Here is a 2,565-nt window from a genome sequence, read left to right on the forward strand (position 1 = left end):
CCTCCAAAACCCAAAGAAGGGTCTCTATAAGTCGAATCCGACTCAAGGGCACTGGATTTTAGAGTCTAGTAGGGAGAAAAAGATCAAATTATTACTGACACAAAGTAATTGCAACCGCTACCGGAGTGTTTTTTGTTGGGTTTGTTTAAAAGGAGCTCTGGTGGTGCAGTGTCTACGGCATTTGACTGCTAACCAGAAGGTTGGCAGTTGAAACCCACCAGCCACTCCACGGAAGGACAATGAGGTCAATTTACTTCTGTAAAGATTCACTGACTGGGAAAACCAATGGGGGTCGCTATGAATTGGAATCGACTGGATGGCAGTGAGTTGTTTGTTTTTGTTTTTAACAGAGTTTTAAAGGAATGGCCCCAACACCTAAGGGAGCCCATGGTAGAGGTGGGGAGGGTTGACAGTCAGTGGTGGGTGGGGAAGGATGCTTGAGGATGGGGTCACTGGGTGAACGGTGTTAGGGTGTGGGGTGTGGGAGAACACTCCATGTGCAGAGGGCTGGTTGTGAGAGGGTTCATCTGAAGAACTGAGAGAAGACCAGCGGCCCTAGGGAGACCTGTAGGGTTGGGCCATTTCCAGGCACTGCGAGCCAAGGTAAGAAGACATTGACATTTTATTTGGCGGTTTGGGGGGGGGTGGTGGTGGGAGGGTGGCTGTCCTGAAGAAGTGATTATTGAGAAAAAATGATCAGGTTTAACAGAATATGGGTGAAGGCATCCTTCAAGGCACAGGTAAAAATGACACCTCCTTCTCTAAGCCTTCCCCGATTTCTCCCACGTTTGGCCTATGATGTTGCTCCCTTCTCTGGCCTTGCAGCCTGAGTAGAGAAACTAAAGCTGCCCAGGCAGTCTGCCCTGGATTTTTCTTCTTGCTATTGAAGTTCACTGGAGCTTCAAACGAGGACCTCCGCCTCCCTGGGCCTCAGTTTCTCCAGCTGTACAGAAGCAGGTTGCCTCAAAGGGCCCGCCCAGCGCTAACGCAATGTGATTCGCTCTGGCAGGAGCGGGGGGCTGCCCGCATTGCTGCGCATGAATCCGACTGCTGGCTGGGGCATCGCTACCAGGCTGTGGGCACTTTCCTTAGGACCGGGTGGTGCAGACGCGGGTCGCGGCGCTCCACGCTGCGCAGGAGACTAGGGGCGCGACCCCCTGCTCTGGCAGGCGCCACGCGGCCCCGCCCCCGCAGCCAGCGGCCCTGCGGCAGCCGGGGGCTGGAGCTCCGCCCTCCGCCTCCCGCCAGCCTCTGTCTCTCCTCCCTCCTCTCTTGCTCGCTGGCTCGCTCGCTCCCTCCCCCCGGGCCGGCTCGGCGCTGACTCCGCCGCACGCTGCAGCCGCGGCTGGAAGATGGCGGGGAACGACTGCGGCGCGCTGCTGGACGAAGAGCTCTCCTCCTTCTTCCTCAACTATCTCGCCGACACACAGGTACGGCTGGCCGAGGTCCGGGAAGGGGGTGCTGAGCTGTTTGGGCTGCCTCTGTAACCGCGGAGGCGGGGATGCAGAGGTGAGCGCACTAGGGGATCGGGGGTTCCAGGCTGCAGAGCCCCCTTTCCAGGAGCCCTGCGATGCGCTCCGTTACGGGGGCAGGGACCTGAGCGTCCCCCTGTGCTTGCCGAAGCGCTGGGGGCGCTATAGTCATTGGGGCAGGGTCTAGCTTTGGCCGCTTGAAGTCCTTCCCCCACCGCGGGCTAACTGAGGGTACCGCGCTTCCTTGGAGGAGTGGAGCCGCGCCAAGATGTGGGGGACCCTTGGGCTGGTGCTAGGCACTAGAGGCGCGTCCTCAGCGCCCGGCACTTGCTACCGTAGTTTCACGTGGACTTGTGGCCCCGGCACGGGTGCCTCTTCCAATCTCCAGAGCCCCCTCTTCCTCTAGCCTCCGGTCCCCCGAGTGCTGCTGCTGGCCCCTCGCGACTCCCCAGCGGCGCCCGCAGCGCGGAGTTTCCTGCCAGTTGCCAGCTAAAGGCATGGGGGGTCTGTGGGGCACGTGGACAAGCGGGCGGGGATAGCGTCTTCCTGGTTTCGCTACTCAGCGGAGCCCCCAGAGGGAAAGCACGGCAGGATGGGGACTAGAGGACTGTCTAGGGGCATCTGGGTCCCCCTGCGGCGCGCGGCCGTTGCGCGTTCTGTGCTGCAGGGGGAAGGGAAGGCGAGGCGGCGTCCCGGGCTCTGGCTGCGCCTGAGAGCCCCACCGACGACACGCGCGTGACAGAAGAGAGTGCTCTGGTGTGCTGGTGGGGGGGCCAGGAAGCTGGTGGCTTGGAGACAAGGGGGTGCTGCTGGGACGAGCAGCCACCGAAAATGCCTGCACAAGGGGGGGTGCGACTCTTACCCCTTCCCCCATTTTCCCCACCCCACGCCTGTTGCAAGCGTAAAGTTTGGCCCCAGAGTTAGGGGTTTTTCTCTGGGCGCCGGCTGCGGGTCGCCAGAAGGCTAGGGATGCGGCAGAGCCAAGGAGGAGACCCCGGATGCGGGCGCGTGCCTGGGCGCGGAGAGGGGCCGCCGCACGGAATCGGGTGCGGCTCCCCGGGCTGGTTTGGTACCTGGAGTGGAGGCGCCGGTG

At 61.5% G+C, this 2,565-nt stretch overlaps 1 protein-coding gene across 1 annotated transcript in view; it reads left to right on the forward strand.

The window, feature by feature from the left end:
* The first annotated feature begins 1,352 nt into the window (after positions 1-1,352).
* PPARGC1B (PPARG coactivator 1 beta) overlaps positions 1,353-2,565 on the forward strand; it is a 135,167-nt gene continuing 133,954 nt past the window's right edge. The window contains exon 1 of the mRNA XM_007943600.1: positions 1,353-1,430. Coding sequence (XP_007941791.1) covers positions 1,353-1,430 — 78 coding nt within the window. The remainder of the gene's footprint in view (positions 1,431-2,565) is intronic.

The sequence above is a fragment of the Orycteropus afer genome, unplaced genomic scaffold, assembly GCF_000298275.1.
Source record: "Orycteropus afer afer isolate SDZICR_OR568_19922 unplaced genomic scaffold, OryAfe1.0 scaffold00110, whole genome shotgun sequence".
Taxonomy (NCBI): domain Eukaryota; kingdom Metazoa; phylum Chordata; class Mammalia; order Tubulidentata; family Orycteropodidae; genus Orycteropus; species Orycteropus afer.